General features: G+C 39.6%; 1 protein-coding gene across 18 annotated transcripts in view; it reads right to left on the minus strand.

The window, feature by feature from the left end:
• The window catches only part of Spidr (scaffold protein involved in DNA repair), a 240,982-nt gene that overhangs the window by 53,732 nt on the left and 162,485 nt on the right, over positions 1-24,765 (minus strand). Inside the window, exons 2-3 of one of the 18 annotated variants that reach the window (XM_039088598.2) lie at positions 19,896-20,015; positions 18,227-18,272 (exon numbers count right to left, since the gene is read on the minus strand). The exons of 16 other annotated variants lie outside the window; for them this stretch is intronic. In XM_039088598.2, coding sequence (XP_038944526.1) covers positions 18,227-18,272; positions 19,896-20,015 — 166 coding nt within the window. The remainder of the gene's footprint in view (positions 1-18,226; positions 18,273-19,895; positions 20,016-24,765) is intronic. One more of the 18 variants, XM_039088597.2, reaches the window with a different exon arrangement.

The following is a 24,765-nucleotide window of genomic DNA, read 5'->3' on the forward strand; positions in this document are numbered from 1 at the left end:
GTTCATGACCAAAGAGACAAGAAAAAGAAGCTTGGAGATATCCTGATGATGAAGATTGGACTTGCCCCAAGAAATTCAAGGCCTCTATCAACAGGAAATAGTCTATTTTGTTGGCTGAAATAGATCTATTCACCCTTCCCCCTCTAACCTTGTCTCCTACCTACTGTGGGGCGGGGGCTGGAAGGAATTCGAGTGCAACAACAGTCTACCAAATGAAAACAGCGTTAGTAAAATGCATACATACAAGCCCTACACCAATATTAATGAAAACCTTATAAGTCATTATACAATTGTAGGAACAGCCATTCTAGGAACAAAATTAAAGAAATCTGTTAAATTGTTTTGATGTATTTTAAGTAAATTATTTTCAATATTAAAGCCTATGCAGTTTCCTGTACCAGTGGTAGTAAGTAGTCAAGCAGACACCGTTAGATGGCAACTCTCTTCTTTCTAGGAAGGTTGGTTCCAGGTGTGAACTTGCTTCAGCCTGCTTACTCCACTCTGGCCTGCAAGCCTGTATAATGTGCCTCCCAACTTCCTCCCTCTGGGGCACTCTCAGCTGGGGTGTACTCGTGCTCGCACTGCACCCCTGCAGATTGGCGTCCGTACCCTGTATCTTTCTGTTCCTCCCATTAGCAGATTGGCCAAGTCTCCTCCCCAGGAGCTCTATCATTGATCTTCCTTCCTGCCAACCTTCAATCATTTTTGTAAAAATTAAAGAAAATATTGAAATATCTTCAAATTTCTCCCCTAAATTATTCCAGAGATGTTTTCCTGAAGTCTCTTCATCTCCAAGTATGTTTATGTCTGTCCCATATAATAGCTTCCCACACAGTCTTGGCGGGCACTGACAACTCCTTTGGCCCACCTGTGTCATCTTGCTGTTCATGGTCTCTAAAGCTTCATGGGGCATCTTGTCAATATGTCTGTCTGCTCTGTAAATGTTAGAGCCCCTCATCAATCTCTTTGTTTCATTTTCATGACTGACATTATTTTTCTCAGGCACACGATGACCTCACTATTCCTTTTACTGTGCCTGGGTTACATGGATCCACTGATATGCAATGGGCATTATCTACCATATCACTGTGGAAGCGCCATGCAGCCCAGGGAGGAAAGTGTCATTCTATAGTTAGAATAGATATCACATTTGGTCATTTAAGAACAAACCCAGGGGGGCTGGGGATTTAGCTCAGTGGTAGAGCGCTTACCTAGGAAGCACAAGGCCCTGGGTTCGGTCCCCAGCTCCGAAAAAAAAAACAACCAAAAAAAAAAAAAAAAAAAAAAAAAAAAGAACAAACCCAGGGCTGTAAATATGATAGGAAAGCCTTATTTTCGCCCCACTTTTTCCCTTTCATTTTGGCATTATCAGGGATCAACATAGGGCCTCACCTGGGCCATCTTTTCCTTGATGTTCTCTGAGCCATAGATGCAGGGACGATGATGAAGATGTACAGGTTGGGGTTGGGTTCTCCGTGGTCTGTTGATTTCTATATTGTATCTAGTTGTGGTTTTCTGCAATGATCTCTGTTGTAAGGGGTCATTTCTTTGATGAGGTAGTAATTACACTTATCCAGAAATGGTGGGCTAATCACCATCCTTTCCTTTTGTTATTGCCAATATTCCAAGCTCAAGGCTCATTTTATATTTTCTCTTATCCAAATGTAGAACCAGACATGTTGCAAAGGAGACCTGGTTGTGGTTGCTAATGGTAGTTTACCTCTACCCTAGAACGCTTTAAATAGATAGAGCTGGGCAAAGTGTTCACATATAGTCTCATACATGTCAATACACAATTACTTCTGTATATTCCCATCCCATTCATCTACCTGTTTTGAAAACCATGAGATGTAGACTACCTCGAATTCTTACTAAATAATGTGTTCACTTTTATTTTTACCCTCTCTGTGTTTGTGACTCAAATTCAACATGCCTAAAATGAAGTGTTCTCTTTTAAGAGCTCTCCAGTTCAGTTTTCTCCTGGATTCCTCATCCCATTTAATAGACTAGCACTAGGGTGCTAACCAAACCTCAGAGTTCTTCCATACCATCCTTTCATGTACCACTAATCACGGTTAGATCATTCCATCTTCTAATTGTTACAACATGTTATACCTTTTTACTTACCAGCTTGCCTTCATAAAGGAATTAGAGCTTTTTTTCTCCTCTATTAGTATTTATAACTAGTTCCTCCTATGTTCCAAATTACTAATAGCCATGTAAGACACAAAGATTGAAAATTCAAAGGTCTTACCATATTGTTTCAGTCTTTATGACTGAATCTCAATGCTACCCATTCTATACACTATATACTTTTCTGGCACCCTTGCCCTAACCACATCTCCACCCCAGACCTCCCAAACCTGTTCTCTCCTGCCACGATCTTCCCACACACTTGCATGACTTGCTTATTCATCTCCTTTATTATTTTGCTCTTTTTCTTCAGTGAGACTATGTGGTTGATTTTCAGGTAAAATTGAGTGTTGACTCAATCTAGTAGTTACAAGCATCTTTAAGTCTTTCTTTCCTATGAAAGCCAGAGAACTGTGCAAATTTATGCCAAAAATGGTCCCTGGAGCTCTCTAGTTCCTATTGCTTCCCCATTAATACTCTAAGCTAGGTCATCTCCCTGACAGGTTGGTTTCCTGAACAGCCTGGCTTGGTTTTTGGTCCCACTCTTGCACGTGTACATTTCATTTGTTCTTCAGTACCCAGAACAATCTCTTCAAAGCACAAATCAGATTCCAGCCACTGAATTCTGAAAACCTTGAAGGTGCCTCATCATCTGTAGAACAAAAGCCCAAACTCCTGTCCTGTCTTTCTCTGTGCCCCTCTGTCTTGGTTTCCTAGAACTACCACATTCCTGGCACATAAATCAGACCATACCGTGGACTTTTATACCATGGACCATACCATGGCTCTATGTCTGGGATGTGTGTTTTCTGTAGTTTCTCATGGCTGCTCCACTTTGCAATGAGGCCCCAGACAAAGGGCTTCTTAAGCTTTTCTGACTGCCATTTCCAGGTGACTGTGGCTCCAATCATATATATTATTCCACATGACAGTGTTTTTTTTTATTCCTACATGGTAATAATTACTGTTCTATATGAGTTCAACCTTTACCAAGGCCAGATCATCTTCTAAGAGCTGTGTGTGGGTTGTCTCATTAGCATACATCACCTCCATTGCACAGATGGCAAAAGTGAGGCCCCAAAGAGTTATTTCCATATTCATATACACACATGCTATCTCACTGCATATCTCTGCTCCACTTAAAGAAAACTTGAGAGTATGGCTTATCTCTCTCTCTCTCTCTTTTTTTTTCTTTTCTTTTTTTTGGAGCTGGGGACCGAACCCAGAGTATGGCTTATCTCTTGTCCTTTGCTCTATATGCTTAATCCTACAACATAAAATACCTTATAAGTACTTAGGGAAAAAATAACATGATCATACCCATCACCCTGGGAATACTCTCTCCCTGAAAACCCCTTGTGTGATACTGGTAAAGTATAGATATTCTAAGGATACACACACACACACACACACACAGAGAGAGAGAGAGAGAGAGAGAGAGAGAGAGAGAGAGAGAGAGAGAGAAAGAGAGAGAGACAGAGAGAGAGAGACACACACACAGAGACAGGGACAGAGAGGCAGAGACAGAGACACAGAGACACACATACACACACACAGAGAAAGAGAGAGAGACAGAGAGAGACACACACACACAGAGACAGGGACAGAGAGGCAGAGACAGAGACACAGAGACACACATACACACACACACACACACACGGGGGAAGAGAGAGAGAGAAGAGAGAGAGAGTGGAGAGAGAGAGAGAGAGAGAGAGAGAGAGAGAGAGAGAGAGAGAGAGAGAATCTTTACCTTCCATTTAGGATTTATGCTATTTAGTCGCCTGATCCAAATCTTCTTGGTGTGCACTTTAAACCTGTGATACTCATAGCTTTTTCCTCATTGGCTATTCTCACAGGACTGGCTTAATCACCATTGTGCCTAAGCATAATTGTGAGGTACAATCATGGCTACAGACCACTAACCAGCTCTCTGTCCCAGCGGTTAGCCAAAAAAGACTGAAGCTGGTGTCCTCAGGATCCACAAATGGGAACGCCACACTGTAAACCTCTGTTGACACAGTGACAGAATTTAAGCATCAGTTAAACGCATCTCTGTGTCACTAACTCTGATGATTGACCTGAAAAGAAATGTATATAGCTTAACAACACATCACTGGGGAAAAAGCAGACCATTACTGAGTGGTTAGCATATGGTACTATACAAGGTCAGAAGGTACACAGACAGATTTTAACTTGCCTGTTACAGGAAGGAATATCTTTCTAATGGAACAGTATCATAAACATTAAAGCTCATACAATTCCATGTATTCTAATACAAATGATTTTTTGTTGTGTAATACATACAGAAAATGTTCTATGAATGAAGAAATTTTAGCTTTATCTAGGATACAAAGTTCATAACAATAGACTTATAAAGAAAAGTAATATAAAACAGAAATGGAATATTGTACATATAAACCACTCAACTGCTAGTATTTTCTTTTAAGATAAGTAATTATGGATTACAGGCTGAATTTGGTGAAAATACTATGTATGTATGTATGTATGTATGTATGTATGTATGTATGTATATATGTATCTCATGTATGTGCCTGGTGGCTGCAGAGGTTGAAAGAAGATGTCAGATCCCCTGGAGCTGGAGTTGTGGAGCTGTGAACCATACATAGGTGCTGGAAAGTGAACCTGGGTTCTCTGTAAGAGCAACAAAGATTCTTCTTCTTCTTTTTTTAAAAAAGTATTTATTTATTTAATGTATGTGAATACAATGCCGCTGTCTTCAGACACACCAGAAGAGGGCATCGGGTCCCATTACAGATGGTTGTGAGCCACCATGTGGTTGCTGGGAATTGAACTCAGGACCTCTGGAAGAAGAGCAGTCAATGCTATTAACTACTGAGCCATCTTTCCAGGCAGCAAGAAGGATTGTTAAATAGTAAACTATCTCTCCAAGAAACAAATTCTAGATCTGTGCCTGGAGCGGACCGTGTGCCACAGCTCTCCATATACAAATCCTGCCAGAAAAGAGCTTGTCTCCCAGGAGTGATGACACAGCAAACAGCACAGGTGAGACTACCACTTTGTCTCAAATACCTAGATTTAGATTTAAAATTACTTCTTATAATGCTGGTAGAGGATGTTAAGAAGGACATAAATAACTATCTTAAAGAAATACAAGAGAATATGGGTAAACAAGTAGAAATCCTTAAAGAGGAAACACAAAAATCCCTTAAAGAATTACAGGAAAACACAACCAAACAGGTGAATGAATTGAACAAAACCATCCAGAATTTAAAAATGGAAATAGAACCAATAAAGAAATCACAAAAGGAGACAAGCCTGGAGATAGAAATCCTAGGAAAGAGATCAGGAGTCATAGATAGAAGCATCACCAACAGAATACAAGAGATTGAAGAGCACAGAAGATACCATAGAAAATATTAAAAGAAAATGCAAAACGACCCTGACCTAAAACATCCAGGACATCCAGGACACGATGAGAAGACCAAACCTAAGGATAATAGGTATAGAAGAGAGTGAAGACTCCCAACTTAAAGGGACAGTAAATATCTTCAACAAAATTATACAAGAAAAATTCCCTAAACTAAAGAAAGAGATGCCCATAAACATACATGAAGCTTACAGAACTCCAAATAGATTGGACCAGAAAAAACATTCCTCCTGTTACATAATAGTCAAAACACAAAATGCACAGAACAAAGAAAGAATATTAAAAGCAGTAAGGGACAAAGGTCAAGTAACATATAAAGGCAGACCTATTAGAATTACACCAGATTTCTCAACAGAGACTATGAAAGCTAGAAGATTCTGGACAGAAGTCATACAGACCCTAAGAGAGCACAAATGCCAGCCCAGGCTCCTATAACCAGCAAAACTCTCAGTTAACAAAGATATTCCATGACAACACCTTTCTACAAATCCAGCACTACAAATGATAACAGATGGAAAAACTCCAACACAAGAAGGAAAACTACACCCTAGAAAAAGCCAAAAAGTATTCTTCTATTGATAAACCCCAAAGAAGATAGACATACAAACATAATTCTAACACTAACAACAAAAAAATAGGAAACAACAATCTCTATTCCCTAATATATCTTAACATTAATGGACTCAATTCCCCAATAAAAAGACATAGACTGACTGGATACATAAACAGGACCCAGCATTTTGCTGCATACAGGAAACACACCTTAGTGACAAAGACAGAAACTTGCCCATTGTAAAAGGCTGGAAAAAAAAAATCCAAGCAAATGGTCCCAAGCTGGAGGAACCATTCTAGTATTGAATAAAATAGAGTTTCAACCAAAAGTTACCAAAAAAGATAAGGAAGGACACTTCGTACTCTTCAAAAGAAAACTCTACTAAGATGAACTCTCAATTCTGAACATCTATGCTCTAAATGCAAGGGAACACCCATTCATAAAAGAAACTTTACTAAAGCTAAAGCACACACTGAACCTTACACAATAATAGTGGGACACTTCAACACACTAGCTTTCATCAACAGACAGATCATGGAAAAAGAGACCAAAGAGAGACACAGTGAAACTAAAAGAAGTTATGAACCAAAAAGACTTAACAGCTATCCATAGAACATTTCATCCTAAAACAAAAGAATATACCTTCTTCTCAGCACCTCATGGTACCTTTTCCAAAATTGAGCATATACTCGGACACAAAACAAACCTCAACACATACAAGAAGATCAAATTAATCCCACACATCATATCAGATGACCATGGATTAAGGCTGGTGTTCAATAACAACAAAAACGACAGAAGGCCCACATACATAGGGAAGCTGAACAATACTCTACTCAATGATAACTTGGTCAAGGAAGAAATAAAGAAAGAAATGAAAGATTTATTTAGAATTTCATGAAAATGAATGCACAACATATCCACACTTATTGGACATAATGAAAGCAGCGTTAAGAGGAAAACTCATACCTCTGAGTGCCTCCAAAAAGAAACTGGAAAGAGCATACATCAGCAGCTTGACAGCACACCAGAAAGCTCTAGAACAAAAAGAAGCAAGTACAACCAAGAGGAGCAAATGGCAGGAAATAATCAAACTCAGGGCTGAAATCAACCAAGTAGAAACTAAAAGAACTATACAAAGAATCAACAAAACCAGAAACTGATTCTTTGATAAAATAAACAAGATAGATAAACCCTTAGCTAGATTAACCAGAGGTCACAGAGTATATACAAATTAACAAAATCAGAAATGAAAAAGGAGACAAACAATAGAAACTGAGGAAATTAAAAAGAAATCATTAGATCCTACTACAAAAGCCTATATTCAACAAAACTGGAAACTTTGGATGACAGACAGTTTTCTAGACAGACACCAGATACCAAAGTTAATTCAGGACCAAATAAACCATCTAAACAGTCCCATGACGCGAAAAGAAAGAGAAGCAGAAGTTGAAAGTCTCCCAACCAAAAGAAGTCCAGGGACCTGTGTTGTTAGTGCAGAATTCTATTAGACTTTCAAGAAATACCTAATACAATACTCTTCCAACTATTCCATAGAATAGAAACAGAAGGACCACTACACAATTCCTTCTATGAAGTCACAATTATGCTTATACTAAAACCATACAAACAAGCAACAAAGAAAGAAAACCAGACCAATTTCCCTTATGGATATCGATGCAAAAAATTCAATAAAACTCTCACAAATTGATTCTAAGAACACATCAAAATGATCATTCATTGTGATCAAGTGGGCTTCATCCCAGGGATGAAGGGATGGTTCAATATATGGAAATCCATCAACTTAATCCACTATATAAACAAATTCAAAGAAAACAACATGATCATTTCATTAGATGCTGAAAGAGCATTTGACAAAATTCAACACTCCTTCATGTTAAAAGTCTTGGAAAGATCAGGAATTCAAGGCCCATACCTAAACACAGTAAAAGTAATATACAGCAAACCAGTAGCCTACATCAAATGAAATGGAGAGAAACTTGAAGCAATCCCACTGAAATCAAGGACTAGACAAGGCTGCCCACTTTCTCCTAATCTATTTAATATACTACTTGAAGTTCTAGCTAGAGCAATTAGAAAACAAAAGGAGGTGAAAGGGATACAAATTGGAAAGGAAGAAGTCAAAATATGACTATTTGCAGATGATGGAATAGTATACTTAAGTGACCTGAAAAGCTCCACTAGAGAACTACTAAATGCTGATAAACAACTTCAGCAAAGTGTCAGGGGTATAAAATTAACTCAAAGAAATCAGTAGCCTTCCTGTACTCAAAGGAGAAACGGGATGAGAGAGAAATTAGAGAAATGACACCCTTCACAATAGTCACAAAAAATATAAAATTTCTTGGGGTAACTCTAACCAAACAAGTGAAAGATTTGTATGACAAGAATTTCAAGTCTGTGAAGAAAGAAATTGAAGAAGATCTCAGAAGATGGATAAAAATTTCCCATTTTCATGGATTGGCAGGATTAATATAGTTAAATTGGCCACCTTCACAAAAGCAATCTGCAGATTCAATGCAATCCCCATCAAAATTCCAACTCAATTCTTCATAGAGTTAGAAAGACCAATTCTCAAATTCATTGGGAATAACAAAATAACCAGGATAATGAAAACTATTCTCAACAATAAAAGAACTTCTGGGGGAATTACCTTCCCTGACCACAAGCTGTATTACAGAGTAATAGTGAGAAAAACTCCATGATTTTTGTATGGAGATAGGCAATACATCAATGGAATAGAATTAAAGTTCCAGAAATGAATCCACACACCTATGGTCACTTGATCTATGACAAAGAAGCTAAAACCATTCAGTGGAAAAAAGATAGCATTTTTAACAAATGGTGCTGGTTCCACAGGAGGTCAGCATGTAGAAGAATGCAAGTTGACATATTCTTATCACCCTGTACAAAACTCAAGTCCAAGTGGATCAAGGACCTCCACATAAAATGAGATACACTGAAACTAATAAAAGAGAAAGTAGGAAAGAGTCTCGAACACATAGGCACAGGGGGAAATTTCCTGAAGAGAACACCAATGGCTTATGCTCTAAGATCAAGAATCGACAAATGGGACCTCCTAAAATTGCAAAGCTTCTGTGAGGCAAAGGACACTGTTATTAGGACAAAACGACAACCAACAGATTGGGAAAAGATCTTTACCAATCCTCCATCTGATAGAGGGCTAATATACAAAATATACAAAGAACTCAAGAAGTTAGACTTCAGAGAGACAAATAACCCTATTAAAAATGGAGTACAGAGCTAAACAAAACATTCTCAGCTGAGGATTATTGAATAGCCAAAAAACACTAAAGAAATGTTCAACATACTTAGTCATCAGGGAAATGTAAACCAAAACAACCCTGAGATTCCACCCCACACCAGTCAGAATGGCTAAGACAAAAAACTCAGGTGACAGCAGATGCTGGTGAGGATGTGGAGAAAGAGGAACACTCCTCCATTGTTGGTGGCACTGCACACTGGTACAACCACTCTGGAAATCAGTCTGGAGGTTCCTCAGAAAATTGGACATTGCACTACCTGAGGACCCAGCTATACCTCTCCTGGGCATATGCCCAAAAGATGCTCCAACATACCACAAAGACACATGCTCCACTATGCTCATAGCAGCCTCATTTATAATAGCCAGAAGCTGGAAGGAACCCAGATGCCCTTCAACAGAGGAATGGATTAAAAAAAAATGTGGTACATCTACACAATGGAATATTACTCAGCTATCAAAAACAATGACTTTATGAAATTCATAGGCAAATAGAATGAACTATAAAATATCATCCTGAGTGAGGTAACTCAATCACAGAAAAACACACTTGGTATGCACTCTTTGATAAGTGGATATTAGCCCAAAAGCTGGAACTACCCAAGATGCAATCCACAGACCACAGGAAGCTCAGGAAGAAGGATGATCAAAATGCAGATGCTCCCACTCCTTCTTAAAAGGAGAAAAAAATATCCACAGGAGGGGATATGGAAGCAAAGTTTAGAGCAGTGACTCAAGGAATGGCCATTCAGAGCCTGCCCCACATGTGACCCATATACATATTCAGCCACAAAAACTAGATAAGATTGATGAAGCTAAGAAGTGCATGCTGAAAAGGACCGGATATAGATCTCTCCTGAGGGACACATCCAGAGAATGTCCAATACAGAGATCAATGCTAGCAGTAAATCACCAAACTGAGAACAGGACCCCCTTGGGGGGAATTAGAGGAAGTATTGAAAGAGTTGAAGGAGCTTGCAACCTCATAAGAACAACAATGCCAACCAACCAGAGTTTCCAGGGACTAAACCACTACAAAAAGACATGGACTGACTCAGGGCTCCAACTGCATATGTAGCAGAGAATAACCTTGTTCGGGCATCAGTGGAAGGGGAAGCCCTTGGTCCTGCCAAGGTTGGATCCCCAGGGCAGGGGAATGGGGGGGCAGCAAGGGGGGTGGATGGGGGGGATACCCGTATGGGGGAGGGAGAGGGGATAGGGGTTTATGGACAGGAAACCGGGAAAGGGAATAACATTTGAAATGTAAGTAAAGAAATATATCTAATAAAAAAAGAAAGAAAGAAAAGAAAAAAACAGCTCAAGGCAATGAGGGCAAAAAAAAATTATTTCCAGAACAAAAATAAAATGTCTCCCTGGTGGGGGGTTGGAATTCAGGTGACAGCAGATGCTGGCGAGGATATGGAAAAAGAGGAACATTCCTCCATTGTTGGTGGGATTGCAAACTGGTAAAACCTCTCTGGAAATCAGTCTGAAGGTTCCTCAGAAAATTGGACATAGTACTACCTGACGACCCAGCTATACCACTCCTGGCCATATACCCAAAAGATGCTCCAAGTGTATAACTTTCACACATGCTTTACTATGTTCATAGCAGCCACATTTATAATAGCCAGAAACTGGAAAGAACCTAGATGTTCCTCAACAGAGGAATGGATTAAAAAAAATGTGGTACATTTACACAATGGAGTACTATACAGCAATTAAAAACAATGACTTCATGAAAATTGCAGGGAAATGGATGGAACTAGAAAATATTATCCTGAGTGAGGTAACACATGCACAAAAGAACACACTTGGTGTATACTTACTGATAAGTGGATATTCAGCAAAGAGCTTTGAATACCCATGATACCACTCATGGACCACATGAAGCACAAGAAGAAGGAAGACCAAATAGTGGATGCTCCAGTCCTACTTAGAATGGGGAACAAAATAATCAAGGGAAGTATAGAATGGGAGGGACTTAGGAGGAAGAAAGGAGGGGGAGGGGAAAAGAGGGACAGAATCAGGTATGGGAGGAGATGGGGGAGATGTACAGAGGGTCAGGAAATTGAGCAGAGCTGTGTAGCAATGGGGGATGGGGAACTGGGGTTAGGAACCAGAAAGTCACAGTTACCAGAAAAGTAAGAGTCTCCAGGATCCCATGGGGATTACATTAACTGAAATATCCCATAAAGGGGAAGGAGAGCCTGTTGAGACCATATCCAGAGGTGAGGCATCCCATTCCCACTACCTCCTCCCAACCCCCACCCCCCAATTGAGAGAATGGGCCACTCACCCATCTCCAACATTTTATTCCAGAACTGCCTGCCTGCTACCATGTTCCCCACCCTGATAGCCATGACTCAACCTCTGAAACTGTAAGCAAGCCCACAATTAAATGTTTTGTTGTTGTTGTTTTATAAACTGCCTTGGTCATGGTGTTTTGTCACAGCCATAGTAAGTAACTAAGATACAGAGAGAGTAAATACCCAACAATAGCCTCCTTCCACATGTGACATGCCTCTGTTCTTTTACTTAACAAGTTCCAAGAACTAGTAAGCCGTTTGTTCTTTCTTCTTTTAAAAATTAATAATTAATATTAATAAATAATGCAATAATATATATAATTATTATTATAGTTGTACATGGGGAAGAGGAAAGGATGAGGGAGAGAGGTATAATGTGTGCACTGTAGAAGTAAAAGGACAACTTTACAGAGTCAGTTCTCACCTTTACACAGGTTCTTGGGATTGGACTTGCATCACTGGTCCTAAAGCTGCTCAGTTTGCATGACAAGTACCTCTACCCTCTGAGTCATTTTCCTGGTCCTACTCTTCTTAGCAATTCCAGTGTTAGCATAGACTTCGAAGACTATAATCTTTAAAAATGTCTCAAGTAAATTTGCTGAATTTAATTTTGCATCAAAAAAGCAGAAATAAATTTGACTAATCTTGTAAAATACAAGTATTAAAAACAAGTCATGCATTAGAACAGCAAGTAGAACACAGAAAAATAAAAATTGATTTTGTTTGTTTATTAAGAGTCTAATATCTGAAAAATATTTAGAATGCATAACTACTTCTTGTATTTAATTAAATTTCCCTTTAAATCTTCAAATCACATCACAAAAATTCAGGTTCTGTTTGTTTTCGTTTTTCCAACCAGGTTTTCTGTGCATCCTTGGCTATTCTGCAACTCCCTCTGCAGACCAGGCTGGCCTCGAATTCACCATTTCCCTGCTATAAACTTCAGCTTTAATACTACTAAGAAATATATAGAAACTTTTAGATTTTAGAGAACTCTAAATAAAAGACATTGAAAATAATATTTAATGAATGAAATTTTATGCTCATAAAGATTTGTTGATTTCCTCTACTTCTTTCAAAACTTTTACTTGTTTCTAGCAAGTTCTTTCTGATTCTTTTGGCAAAGATGAAAGCTCTGTCACCTTCTATGGGACTTCCAGCTCTGCAGAGACTGAACAACCAACAGTCCTGCTGGAGGTCCCTGGTAACTTGGAACCTGTCAATCTGAAGCATAGCTGTGTGCTCCTCCTGCTAGTCTAAAGGGGCAAAGTTCAGGGCCAGGTAGATTAGCCAATCCGTTTGTGAATTCAACTTCTGACACCTTCCCCTCACACTGAGTGGACTAGAGACAGAAGCAGTAACAACAGTGTCAATTCCCTGGGGTCAGCTATGGTTTTGGGTACAAAAGAACTCTGGCCACATAGAAGATGGCTCCCACAAGGGTCTGGCTACTTGGTGCTGCTTAGAAATTCTGTTTTTAAGTGGTCATGATTCTATGACCCACTTAAATCTTTTTTTTTTAATTTTTATTTATTATATATGAGTACACTGTAGCTGTCTTCAGACACACCAGAAGAGGGCATCAGATCTCATTACAGATGGTTGTGAGCCACCATGTGGTTGCTGGGAATTGAACTCAGGACCTCTAGAAGAGCAGTCGGTGCTCTTAACCTCTGAGCCATTTCTCCAGCCCCACTTAAATCTTTTTAAGTTGCAGGGAGGCAAGTTCATTATTACCAAACCTGACACATTCATAATGTAGTCAATGAATGAGGAGTAAGTCTTGGGTAGAGAAACTATATACTCTCCCCTGAACATCTCACCACACACATTTAAAGGGCAAAACACAAAAGGATGAACAAATAATGCATTAAGAGATGCCTGTCTACAAATATGCCCCCTCCCTCTCCCTCTCTTTACTATGGCACAAACTTTAATGTAATGTGGCCATTTTTGTAAAAGTGGGGATTCTGATGTCAAAATGTTTTATTTATGGGTCTTTTATATACAATTTGCAGTCATATCTGATAGAAAGAATATCTTCAGTGAAGCTGGAGAGATGGCTAAGTGGGTAAAGTTCTTGCTATTGAAGCATGAGGGCTTGGATTCAGATCCCTAGCACTCATGTGAAAAGCCCAGGGTGGCAGTGCCTGCCTGTAAGGCCAGTGCTGGAGTTAGGGGAGACAGGCTGTATTGGCTAGTGTTATGTCAATCTGATGCAAGCTAGAGTCATTTTAGAAGAGGGAACCTCAAATCAGAAAATTCCCGTGTCATATCTGCCTTTGAGTAAGCCTGGGGTGCATTTCCTTGATTGACGTGGGAGCATCCAACAAAACTGTGGGTGGCACCAGACTGATGGCGCTGGGTGACATCAGAAAGCAGACTGAGCGAGCCATGAGGAACAAACAGGACAGTAGGTTGTGCTGTTGCAGTCAGAGCAGCTCCTGCCTTCAGTACTGAGTTACTGCCCTGAGTTCCCTCAGTGATACATTACAAGCTACAGATACATGGAATAGCTTCATGGTGCTTTCTGGACATCTAGTCTATTAAATGTCTGAGCTCCAGCTTCTGTGAGAGACCCTGTCTCAAAAACTAAGGTTTGTGGTGTGTGTGTGTGTGTGTGTGTGTGTGTGTGTGTCTGTCTGTCTGTCTGTCTGTCTCCAGGCTACCCATCAATAAGAAAGGCAGATACCTCTACACTTGCACATTCGTGTGAACACCACACAAATTTAGCTTAGTTTTATAGGATTCACATGGTAAATACAACACCCACCCCCACATGTAAACATACATGTGTATACCACATGTGTGTGCCATACACAGATACATACTTAGCTTTATAGGGTTCACAAAATTAACATGACACTCCTACATTTACCCAGATAGGCAGAAAACATAAGGCATAATGAAATAAATACATGCATATATTTGTTTGAGGTGATGAAGAATGCAGTTAGTAGAAGAATCTATTTGACCACTGCCATGCTTGCTTCTTAAGTGAAGGCTGCAGATATGAATGAAAATGTTTCCTAAATTGATGAGGTTTAGAACTCTGTGAGTCCCACACAAGCCTAAGTATTTAAGTTTGGTCCCAGAAGTCATAGGAGAAAGAGAGAATAGAGTCCTGATATTTGTCTACTGGCCTCCATTCATGTGCCCAGGTATTCTCTGTCTTTGTCTGTCTCTATCATATATTTATGACAAGCTAAATTAAATAAAAAAGTAAACAAAGGATGAAACGGGTCAGGTCACCAGAAAGCCCTCCTTTCTACGTCTCCTGACTGCATCAGACAGATACATGCTCTTTCATCATCTTTCCCTTCTTATCACGTCTACATCAGTCTTAAAAAGATATATAAAAAGTTGTTGTCAAAGGCCCAGTGGTTAGGAGTGTGTGCTGCTCTTTTAGAGGACCAAGATTCTATTCTTAGCACGCAAATCCAACAGCTCACACGTACCTGTAACCACTCCAGGAAATCTGATGCTGTCTTCCAACTCCAATGGGCATAATGAGAATACCCATACTCGAGTGTGTGCGCGTGTGCATGTGCGTGTGCTCACACACACACACACACACACACACACACACACACACACCCTAAACACCCCCCACCCCACCCCTCCGCTGCCATCTACAGCAAGGAAGAAGGTCTGGACGCTGAGATCACATTCTGCTCTTTTTCAAGGCCTATGCCCTCATGAGGAAGAACATTGGAATCGTTCCTAGTTGCCAAAGGAAGTGAGATTAACAACAGAACACTACTTACTTTCTCATCTCATCAGAGTTTAAGATGACTGACCTTTGTTTCAAATGTTTCTTACTCATCAAGGAATAGCATGCTAAGAGAAATGCGAATTTACTTAATTGCTGGTCATAGATATCTGTTTTGACAGTTAAGTTCTTTCCAGGTAAAAGCTGACAATTACTGTATTGCTTGTGAGGCAAGTGAAATTAGTTCTATTTAAAAATCACCTATAGGAGTCAATGTTGATTCTTACCAGAGTGAATAGTTGAGAATAACTTCTTTGTGAGCGTGGCTTTGGGATCTGAATCTGTAGCCTCATGTATGCTAATAAAGTGCTACGTTAGTGAGCTATATTCTCCAGCCCCAAAATAACTTCTTATATTGTAAATGGGAAATAGCTTGGGTAACTACTTTCATTAAGGCTAACTGCCCCTTGCCTTTGTCAGCTTTAATGTTCATAGTTAGACAAACCTAGCTCCATGTTCCATTTCAGCCTAGGGTAGGTCTTCAACTTCAGAACCCTTTTGGACAGTGGGCATCTCGCCCCTTCTACAACTGATGTGTATATGCCCCGAAGGCATATATGGAAAGTTTGAGTGCTTTATTTCAGATCATCTTCTAAAAACAAACAAATAAATGAGAAGGGATATAAAGACCACACTCCCAACACTTAGATGTTCAAGTTCCTTCCCTCTTGAATAGTCAAAAACATTGAACAGAAGAAAAGATTCATTGATGTTCTATGGACAAAAGGTTTTTTCATGACTTCAACTTAAAGTAAATATAATGTGTAAACTAATCACAGGAGAATAGGACTCAGAATAGATTTACTATTTTGCAAATATTGAAAATCTTGAAAATCTGAGGCTAATCTTTGGACTCCACATGGTGGAACAAGTGTAAACTGTCCTCTGACTTCACTCAGGCACCATGGCACACGCATGTCTCCTCCAAAATAATTAATGCTGAAGGGTCAGCCTGACAGTTCTGTGGCCATTACCCATGCACAACCTGAGCCATGAACACAAATCAAAGTTGGATAATGTTGCTTTTATTTTGAGTTCTGCCAGATCTAGCCCCTGCCTGAGTACCGTGTGTTAGCTCTCCAATATTAGGAAGCCAAACTTCATTGAGTGTTTGGAAGAGATTAAATGAACCAGTAGGGTAAATCACAACATAGGATATATCACTATTATAACAAATATTTTCACGTTAAATAATAAAATATGTTGCAAGAAAGTATTTTCTGGCCTCACCTCCATTTCTCTAAAAATAGTGAGATCCAGAAGGCCTCCCTCATATGTTCCATTTGGGTGCTGGGATGGGGGATGTGTGTACAGATTTCCCTTTCACATCTGTGACTCCTGCAAAATATCTGGCAGTACATTCAGTTCTGTGTCTTAACACTCACAGGGCCAATTCTAAAATCATGTTATAAATGCTCATGGCTATCATCACCTAACTAATCTAAGACCATTGTAGGTAAACGGCTAATTCTAGGTGCTGGTTTGCTTAGAAGGACATACAGTTTGTTATGAAATTTAAATCTGAAATTCATTGTAAGTGATACCTGTGTTGCTTTAAAAACATCTTTAAAGGCTTTGGGGCAGTCCCAGATACAGCCTCAGCTCTGTGAGCTCACCCAAGGGCAGGACCGAACACTTTTACATCAGGACAGCCCCCACTGCCTACAAGAACAAGGAACAGGAAAATGAGATCAGCCACACAGGCTGTGCGTGCTAGTTGAGTGAGAGGTTTGTTTCTTCTTCTTCTCTGCATCTAGTACTTATTCTGAGTATGGCAGCCAAGACAGATAGATGCATGGATATCTAAGGGAAGCCATGATCCAGAGGACATTTGAGAATAATATTTATAGAAAAATCAAGTCACTGGAGTACTTCCCACATTTATTATACTATAAAGTAGCGTGTGAAATTATAACCATCTTTCTCCGTAATGCTGAGAAATCTGAAGCTACAAGCAATAAGTAACCCAGTGTCACATGCTTGAGTCAAGATCCAAGATGGCATTAGAGTGTAGACCTTTTATTACATATCTAGTGTTCTTTTTCACTAACCTCTACTGCTCTTTTTTATTTTTTTGGAATTTACATTAATTCTTGCTTTCATTTTATACTTTTTATTTTTATGCTACTTGTGTTTTTCTTTTGGGGTGCTTCTACTTCTCCTCACTTTACTCCCAGCATCAAGAGGAAGTATCCAAGGAAGCACAAGGCGATACATACACTGCTCATGAAAGCAAAGGGCAGTAGAAAGGAAACGAGGCAGAGAGAGGGAGAACAAAGGGGAACAGAGGCTAGGAGAACAATAACCAGACATAATGATAGTTGGTTTACAAAAGAAGCAGAGCTCACTGGATACTGCCCCCCCCCAAAAAAAAAAGTAAGGGTAAAATTACATAGTTCTTTAGTAAAAGTTTTAGTTTTTTATCTTGGTTCAAAAATCTGAAGTGACCTACATTGGTAGTGGTTAGGTGCTGAGGACCACAAACTCCAGGCAATGTGCATGGTACATGAAGTTATGTACCCCGGCCTGAATAATTTTATCATTACATTATCTGAGAGGGAACATGCTTAGAGAAGCTTAACATTTCAGAGTCATTTTATATCATGTGGCAGGGACCAGATGCTATGAAAATTAATATGAGTTAACTAATATACTATATTTACTAACATGCTTATTGTATGTTAATATATAATGTACCACTGTAATTTCAGTTTTTGAAGGTAGTTAAAAAAACCAAAGCCCATACCTTTCATCACTGTTTTGATATGCAATGTGTGAAGTTAGAGCTGAACCTACAACAGAGGTTAAAAATCCCATCTTTATTGCCAGTACAAAGAAACATTTAGACATCAAGACATACTTAAACAGATCAGAAGCTGGCAAATTACGTCCTGTGGACTAAATATTCACTTCTACCATTTTTGTGGATGAACATCTACTGGACCACAACAGTGCCATCTATTTATGTGTTATTTCTGTGTCTGCTTTAGATGGCTGTTGGGAACAGAGAAACTGGCATGGCCTGCCAAGTCTAAACACTGCGTTTGTCCATGTTATACATGAAAAAAAAAAATCAAGACAGGGTAGTCCAGCCACTTCATCTGTCTACCTCATTAACTTTAAACTACTTCTGTGAGATGGTGAGGGTAATAGCTGAGGACTCATTTACCCTAACATATGAATTACTAAATCATTTATACTGTTCATGAATGGGAAGAAAACTTCGTAAAAATTTCCTTAAACGGCTGAAATGGCTGCATCTCTTTACACACAGGCTGCCACACTCACAAAAAGAACACCAGTCCTTCTATTTTCACAAATAACTCATTAAGCACTTTTCAAAGGCCTAAGCTCTCTTTGTGAACAATGATAACGATTCACAGAGCAGGCTATTTAAGAAAACTGGCAAAACTGTCCTATTTTAATCTCTAAACAAGTCTCAGTCTCTCTCTCTCTCTCTCTCTCTCTCTCTCTCTCTCTTAATAAACCTTCTTATTTAAGAGGTTTTTCATTTTGGTAGATAGAAAGAAAAATATATACATTCTAATTTATCCTAAATAAATGGCTCACATAAAAAGTTAATTTTTGCCTCTAGGGAGTTTACCCAGAAAAGCCACAGTAATATGAATGATTGTTAACTTAACTAGAAATAGTTGGTTAATTTATTCTCTATCCCCCAAATGATGATTCTTAGTTGTGTTTGAAACAATAATGACTTTCCCCATCTGATTTAAAATATCAAAAAGAATAAAAATCCTTGGTAGCTAGGGTCTGGCTCTGCATGAATGCACCATCCAAAGATGACTAGTTTAATAGGAAGTGGGTTATATTTTGGAGTCTTTGGTTTGTTTTTGCAGTATGGAGTGGAATAGCATCCAGGGAGCATTAATGGGGACATTCTCAATCACATCACATGACTGCACAAGTGGCTTTATGTAAACAGCCCTAGTGGCTTCATGAGTAATAAAACCTGTTTCCGTCAGAAGCCCTTTGTCATGCGTAAGAGACCTGTACACTAACAGGCAGGCCTGGCTCCTATTAACCAGCTACAGCTGGAACATTGTTATAAAAAGAATTAATGAAAACACAAATGCTAACTTCTCAACTTCTCCCACGTCAAGGCTGTACTAAGACAGCCCCTTCCAAAGGCTCTGAGTGAATGATCTAGCTGGATCTGGTTCCCTGAAGTTGTTTACTGAACAGTATGTGCAAGGAATGTGCCAAGCACTAGTGGTCGGGCGGAGTTTCACATGGTCTGCTAATGCGAATGCCTCCCCACCCCCACCCTCACCCCCGGAAGATCTTGGATTGATTTCTGCAGCAAACAGGAGACAGAACAATTTCAAAGGCAAAGGGAGAAGATCCTCAGTAGTCTGTTCTCCTTCCCCCCTCCTTCCCCAATCCCTTTCTCTCACCTCTCTTCTCATTTCTTCCTTTTGAGAAAGAGTCTCGGGTATCCAGGGCTGGCCTCAAACTTGCTGTAGCGCAGAGGATGATCTTCAACAACTGCTCTTTCAGTCTCTGCCTTCTGAGTGCTGGGATTATAGACATGTACCTCAATGCTCATTTTCCCATATACACAAACACATACAATATGCATGTATATAGGGGTAAGCAGTTACTCTCTCTTCATTCTACAGGACTTGCCTTGTTCTTTAAGATGGAGTCTATAACTGGGACATGGGCTTTGATGAGCAGGCTAGACTGGCTGACTAAGGAACCCCCAGGGCTCTTTTTGTCTTCATCTCGCCCCAGTGTTGGTAACACAAGGGCACCTCATGATGCCAGTTTTATGTGCGTGCTGGGAAATGATCTCAGGTTTTCATGCTTGTGCACTTTACTAACTGAGCTTGCTCCCTCGCTCCCAGGTTCTCTGATTTAAAAACAAGCAAACAAACAAAGCGTATGGGTGTTTTGCCTGAATGTCTGATCATCACTGTGTGTGCATGGTGCCCATATAGGCCAGATGAGGGCATCAGCTACCATGGAACTGGACCATTGTGAGAAGCCAAGTTAATGGAAATGGAATCCAGGTTCCTTGGAAGAGCAGCAGATGCCCTTACCCTCTGTGTCGTCTCTGTAGCACAGTTGGTTTTTTATACAGACCACAGGCAGCATAGGTTGGTCTCAAAATTCTGACCACCCTGCTTCAGTTGCCAGAGTACCGGGATTACATACATGTGCCATAACATGGGAAAGTAATTTCTTAAGCTTACTTACACAATCATTAAGTCTGAGTTATGGCAATGCCTTAGCATATATTTTAAATTCTTTGTATGCTTTTTAGAGCTTTGAGATAGACACTGGCTGTGTAGCCTAGGCTGGCCTGGACTTTTTGATGTTCCCAAGAACTAGGATCGAGAAGTATGCCATCATAGCGGACTCTAAATTCTTAAGGAAGACAATTTCTTGCTGACTTATCTTCTAAGAGGAGCATTCTGATAAGCAGATAGTCGCTATCTTTACATGGTAAAAGACATCCAGGTTTTTAATACTGAATGGGGCTGTGAGATTTTCTACCAGTTTTTCATGTCACCCGTGGACTGTTCTATGCTACGAGGATGCCCTGCCATGATATGGACCACAATGTTTGTTGACAGAAAAAAACATGTCTTCATAACTTTTTTTTATTTCATCTTGTACTAAATACAAATATTGAACAGGGTCAAGATTAAAATAGAGGGTATATGAATTATTTCATATCATAGAGATTAATATAATCTTAACATTTTAATAGGTTTGAAATATCAAATTAAAATTTAGGGAGGTGCACTGGCATTTGGGATAGCTGGTGTTATTCAGTGAGCTGTACACGTTTTTTCCTCTGCACCCACTGAGGGACTCATGCTCAATGCCTGAGCCATTGATACCGTGCAGATGCTAACTTGTGAGTCATCTCTCCACCCAGGACTCTAACCCTAACTTCTATCCTCTGGTTCAGCCTTCCACCAGGGGGTCCTGTTTTCCCATTTTTATTTATTTATTTATTTATTTATTTTTATTTTTTTTTCGGAGCTGGGGACCGAACCCAGGGCCTTGCGCTTGCTAGGTACCACTGAGCTAATTCCCCAACCCCCTGTTTTCCCATTTACACTCATCTTTGCACACACCTAGGGAATTAAGAGGCCTTAGTACTGATGGAGAGACGCGATTAGTGGTTAGAAGTAAGTAGCCTTTGCCTTATTCTGGCTTATTCCTTAACTAGTCCTCTGAAGGCCTATGTGGTCATTTCAATAAAATGGCTCTTATTAGCCCACAGGGAAGAGCCCTACTAGGAAGTGTGGCCTTGTTGGAGAAAGTGTGTCTCAAGTCACTTCCTGCTGCCTGCAGATCCAGATGTAGAACTCTCAGCTCCTTCTCTAGCATCATATCTTCCTGCATGGTACCATGCTTCCTGCCATGACAATAATGGACTGAACCTCTGAATTACAAGCCAGCCCCAATTAAATGTTTTCCTTTATAAGAGTTGCCATGGTTATGGTATATCTTTATAGCAATAAAACCCCAAGACAGTCCTTCTCTTTCACAGCAGCTAAGTAAATTTCCCATTGGAAGTGGTAAATTTCTAACCTTAAGTCAAATTGTTTTACATACTGTCCTCAAGGCTGTCTTCCCAATATTAGTTTTCAAGTTACTTATAGTCTTTGTACACAGTTGTTCACAGCAGCTTTATTCATAATAACCAGAAACTGGAGCAACCTAGATGCCCCTCAACTGAAGAGTAAAGAGAATGTGGTACATCTACACAGTGGAATACTACTCAGCTATTTAAAACCAAGGTCATCATAAAATTTGCAGGCAAACTGATAGAATGAGAAAATATCATCCTGCATGAAGTAACCTAGACCCAAAAGGACATGCATGGTGTGTACTCACTTATAAGTTGATATTAGCTATAAAGTACAGGACACCCACACTACATGAGCTGAGAGCCTCCACCCCGCAGATGACAGAAACAAATGCAGAGACCCACAGCTAAACATTACATGAAGCTTGTGAAATCTTGTGGAAGATTTGGGGGAAGGAATAAGGAACCTGGAGAGGATAGGGATTCTATAAGATGACCAACAGAGTCCACTTATCTGCCCTTGGGGTCTACCAGAGACTGAACCATTAATCAAAGAGCTAAGCTAGACCTAGGCCCCTACCTGCCCTCTGCACGTTATATCGCAGATGTGCAGCATGGGCTTCATGCAGGTTCCCACAACAACTGTGGTGGGAGCTTACCCTGACTATGTTGCCTGTCTATGGATCCTGTTCCTCTAACTGGACTGCTTTGTCTAGCCTCAGTGGGAGAGGACGTGCCTAGTCCTGCAGTGATGTGAGGACCTCGGTGGGTTGGTATCCATGTGGTACCTTCCTCTTCTCATAGGTGAAAGAGAGGCTAAATTGAGGGAGGGGCCACGTGAAGTGGGAATTGAGAGGAGAAGGGGGCTATAAACAGGATGTAAAGTGACAAACAGAATGTAAAGTGACTAAATAAATAAATTAATGGAAAAAGAAAAAAAGATTCCAAGAAGCATGGAATTCCGGCAAAAACTTATGGAGTAGGCAGGCAATAGAGCTAAGGAACAGAGTTCTCACCAAGTGGCTAATCATTTAGCAAGTGTTCAATTTCATTAGCTACCAGGAAACCGCCAACTAAAATTTGTTTTAAGATTCCACCTAACCCTGGTCAGAATCACTATTGTCAAGAAAACAAAACTGGAATTTTCTACTTTCCCTAGCTTGCTGCCATCTACAAACACGTATGTTGCGTTCAGACCTGTGGCCATATAGCTCTCTTCACTTTGTGAATCCTCTTTGCCTGGCCTAGCTCTAGACCTGTGCTTTAGGAGTCATGTTTCTGTGTTTCAGTTAAACCAGCTTTACCTGGCCTCGCTTGGGTTGCCCTAGTGTAATCTAATAATGAAGGCTAGATTATTACATCAGACACACACACACACAAAAACAAACCTATTAGTGGTCTGAACAACTTTTCCCCCATCAAACCCACTAGTCTTATGGAAGTATTCTGTAATGACAACGCTAGATAAACCTTAGGGCACAAAATTTAAAAGAACAATAATAAACCTTATCAAAGAGGTCAATCAATTTAAGAAGATACAAACACTTCACCAAACTCCAAGAGGATAACAATAAATGTTTGAGTGGTGTTCAAGAAATTACAAATATACAGCTGAATATAATAATGAAGATAATTGAGGACTGGGAAACTGAATTTACTAAAGAGGCACACATACTGAAGGGGACACAAAGCTAAAATGACGATGGAATTGAAAATATCAAAATCCCAGTTAGAAAACTCAGGTAAAGCTCTACACAGATAATGAATCAGGCAGAAGATAGACTATCAGGACTCAAAGATATACTAGAGAATGTAGACAAAATAAGCAAAGAAAATTAAAAATTAAAAAGCACAGGATAGGAACATACAAGAAATGTTGGACACCATCAAAGTCCAAATATTGAAATTATAAGCATAGATATAGAATCTCAGGTCAAAAGCAGAAGCTAGATCTTTAACAAGGTTATAGAGGAAAACTTCCCCAAACTAAGGAAAGACACACCCACACAGATACAAGAAGCACACAGAAACCCATTAAAGAAACATTTTAAGACATATCATAATTACTCAGAAGAAAAAAAAATATTGAAAGCTGCAAGAGAAAAAACACGAATTATGTAAAAAGGAAAGGTCATCAGAATAGCACATAGTTTCTCAACTAAAATGCTGAAAGTGTTAAGTGCCCGGAGTTACAAGTTCTAGAAGACTGTGATTACTCTAACTTAAGAATACTGTACCCAGCAAAAGTGTATGCTATAGATGAAAGAGAGAACTCTCTATAATCCCAATAGCCTTAAAAACATCACATAGGACAGAAAACTGCTATGAAGAGTACTGACAACACCACTCTGGATTGAAGAGAGGGTAATAAGCACAGCCAAGACGATGTAGAAAGAAAACAAATGAAGTCACAATGTTTAAAACAGCCACAGCAAACAACACAAACCAGCAAAACTATCAAAATGACCACAAAGCAATACACCTTCCAAAAAAGACTATAAATATTAATAGCCTCAGTTCTTCAATAAAAAAGAACAGACTAGCTGAATGAATTAAGAAACAAAAATCCATCTGTCTGTTGCCTTAGCTTTAAAAATAGGCACCCTCTAAACAAACAACAATGTCCTGACAAGACGTGACATAACTAACAAAAAGATGGACGCCAGGAATGGAGTATCACAGGCTACTTGTCGGTGTCTTTGGCTATGCCTCAGAAC

The sequence above is a fragment of the Rattus norvegicus genome, chromosome 11, assembly GCF_036323735.1.
Source record: "Rattus norvegicus strain BN/NHsdMcwi chromosome 11, GRCr8, whole genome shotgun sequence".
Lineage (NCBI taxonomy): Eukaryota > Metazoa > Chordata > Mammalia > Rodentia > Muridae > Rattus > Rattus norvegicus.